General features: G+C 57.1%; 1 protein-coding gene across 1 annotated transcript; it reads left to right on the forward strand.

Moving 5' to 3' along the window:
- The first annotated feature begins 820 nt into the window (after window positions 1-820).
- RRAGA (Ras related GTP binding A) lies at window positions 821-2,318 on the forward strand. Its single transcript, XM_038552491.1, has one exon. It carries the CDS (start codon window positions 921-923, stop codon window positions 1,860-1,862), a length of 942 nt encoding a protein of 313 aa, XP_038408419.1. The 5' UTR covers window positions 821-920; the 3' UTR covers window positions 1,863-2,318.
- Window positions 2,319-2,650: the final 332 nt, after the last annotated feature.

The following is a 2,650-nucleotide window of genomic DNA, read 5'->3' on the forward strand; positions in this document are numbered from 1 at the left end:
CCGTCCTGTCCCGTCCTGTCCTGTCCCGTCCGTCCCGTCCTGTCCTGTCCCGGCCTGTCCCGGCCCGTCCCGTCCCTGTCCCGTCCTGTCCCGGGCTGTCCTGTCCCGTCCTGTCCTGTCCTGGGCTGGGCTGTCCCGTCCCGTCCCGTCCCATCCTGTCCCGTCCCGTCCTGTTCCCGGACTGTCCCATCCTGTCCCGGGCTGTGCCGTCCCGTCCTGTCCCGGACTGTCCCATCCTGTCCCGTCCTGTCCTGGGCTGGGCTGTCCCGTCCCGTCCTGTTCCGTCCCGTCCTGTCCCGTCCTGTCCCGTCCCGTCCCGTCCTGTCCCGTCCCGTCCTGTCCCGTCCCGTCCCGTCCTGTCCCGTCCCGTCCTGTCCGGGGCCGTCCCGGGCCGGGCTGGGGCGGGAGCCGGATCTGGCCACGAGATGGCAGCATTCTCGTAACCGAGCGAGCGCGCGCGTGCACCTAGCAACGGCACCCCCGGCGCGAAGAGGGCAACGGGCCGCCCGGTGCGGGTCCCCCTCCGCTCCATCCCTCGGGCGCCCCCGCCCCGCCCCGGGCGCCCCGAAGCGGCAGCTCCTCAGGGCCCGCGCGGCCGAGGGCCGAGGGCCGAGGGCCGGGCCCCGCCGCTCTCGCGAGACCGCCGCCGGAAGTGGGTGGTAGCCGGGACGCCGCGGCCGCGCTCCCCGGAAGGCGAGCTGTTCCCCGGAGCCTCGCAGCCGCCTCGCCCAGGGCGCTCGCCTCCGAGGGAGAGCTCCCGCCGCCGCGCCCTCTCCGGCCCAGCCCTCCCGCCGTCGGCTGCCGGCACCGCACGGCTGCACGGCCGGGCCTGCGGAGCCCCTGCGCCCCGACCCCGCCCTCCGTCCGCGCCGCAGGTAGGCCGCGCCCTGAGGCCCATTCCGCGGCGGCCCCGGCGGGTGATGCCCAACACGGCCATGAAGAAGAAGGTGCTGCTGATGGGGAAGAGCGGGTCGGGGAAGACCAGCATGCGGTCCATTATCTTTGCGAACTATATCGCTCGCGACACCCGGCGCCTGGGGGCCACCATCGATGTGGAGCACTCCCACGTCCGATTCCTGGGCAACCTGGTGCTCAACCTGTGGGACTGCGGCGGTCAGGACACCTTCATGGAGAACTACTTCACCAGCCAGCGAGACAACATCTTCCGTAACGTGGAGGTGCTGATCTACGTGTTTGACGTGGAGAGCCGCGAACTGGAAAAGGACATGCATTATTACCAGTCGTGTCTGGAGGCCATCCTCCAGAACTCTCCGGATGCCAAAATCTTCTGCCTGGTGCACAAAATGGATCTGGTTCAGGAGGATCAGCGTGACCTGATTTTTAAAGAGCGAGAGGAAGACCTGCGGCGTCTGTCTCGCCCCCTGGAATGCGCTTGTTTTCGAACCTCCATCTGGGACGAAACGCTCTACAAAGCCTGGTCCAGTATTGTCTACCAGCTCATTCCCAATGTGCAGCAGCTGGAGATGAACCTCAGGAATTTTGCCCAAATTATTGAGGCCGACGAAGTCCTGCTGTTCGAGAGGGCTACGTTCTTGGTCATTTCCCATTACCAGTGCAAGGAGCAGCGTGATGTCCACCGGTTCGAGAAGATCAGCAACATCATTAAGCAGTTCAAGCTGAGCTGCAGTAAATTAGCCGCTTCTTTCCAGAGCATGGAAGTTCGAAATTCTAACTTCGCGGCCTTCATCGACATCTTCACCTCAAACACGTACGTGATGGTGGTTATGTCTGACCCGTCGATCCCTTCCGCAGCTACTCTGATCAACATTCGCAATGCCAGGAAACACTTTGAGAAGCTGGAGAGAGTGGATGGCCCCAAGCACAGCCTCCTGATGCGTTGAATATTGCCAAATACTCTTTCTGAAGATGCTCAATTGCCTTCCCCACCCCCGCGTTTGTTTGTTTTTTTTTTTTTCAATAATGTCGTGTGCTTAAAAGTGAGCTTTGAAATGTGTGCTGCTTACTACCTTCCATCTTTCTTCCCTACTCCCCCCTCCCCCGACTTTAAACCTATTTACTCAGTTATCCAGTAGAGCTTCAGGATGGCCTTTCTGAAAAGTTGGTATGGTGTAACACTAAAGTAGGTGGTGTGTGTGTGTGTGTATGTGTGTGTGTGTGTGTTCTGATGACCTGGTTATAATAGATATACACATTAAAGCCTTTACAGTCTCTTCCTGTATTCCTTACAAGATTGCAAAGATGGAATGTTACTATTTTATCAGCAAGGTATTAAAATGCATTTATAAATCCTTCTTGGCTTCAATCATGAATAAACATTTGCTGTTAGCAATTTAAAATATGGTCTTATTTGAAATGATTTGAAGGTGGTTAATACCTAAAGACTCTGCCCACAAGTATTGCTTAGCTGATAAATTTCAGTTTTGTGATCTAGCCCCCATCACCTTATGGATAGTTCACAGCAGCTGTAAGCAGAGCGATTAAGAGTAAGGGCTCTGAGGCTAGACGAGCTGAGTTATTCTTCCTTCATTTGCTAGCTCTGTGAACTGAGCAAGGTACTTCATTTCATGGTTTCCTCATTCATGAAATGTAGTAAGAGTAGCTCTACCTACAGTTTTTTTTTTTTAATTAAAAAATGGAAAGCATTTAGAATGGTGCCTGACACATACTC

This window comes from Canis lupus, chromosome 11, assembly GCF_011100685.1.
Source record: "Canis lupus familiaris isolate Mischka breed German Shepherd chromosome 11, alternate assembly UU_Cfam_GSD_1.0, whole genome shotgun sequence".
Taxonomy (NCBI): domain Eukaryota; kingdom Metazoa; phylum Chordata; class Mammalia; order Carnivora; family Canidae; genus Canis; species Canis lupus.

Bases quoted from the DNA above. Each gene is read 5' to 3' on its own strand.
- RRAGA (XM_038552491.1), top strand. From the start codon at position 921: ATGCCCAACACGGCCATGAAGAAGAAGGTGCTGCTGATGGGGAAGAGC.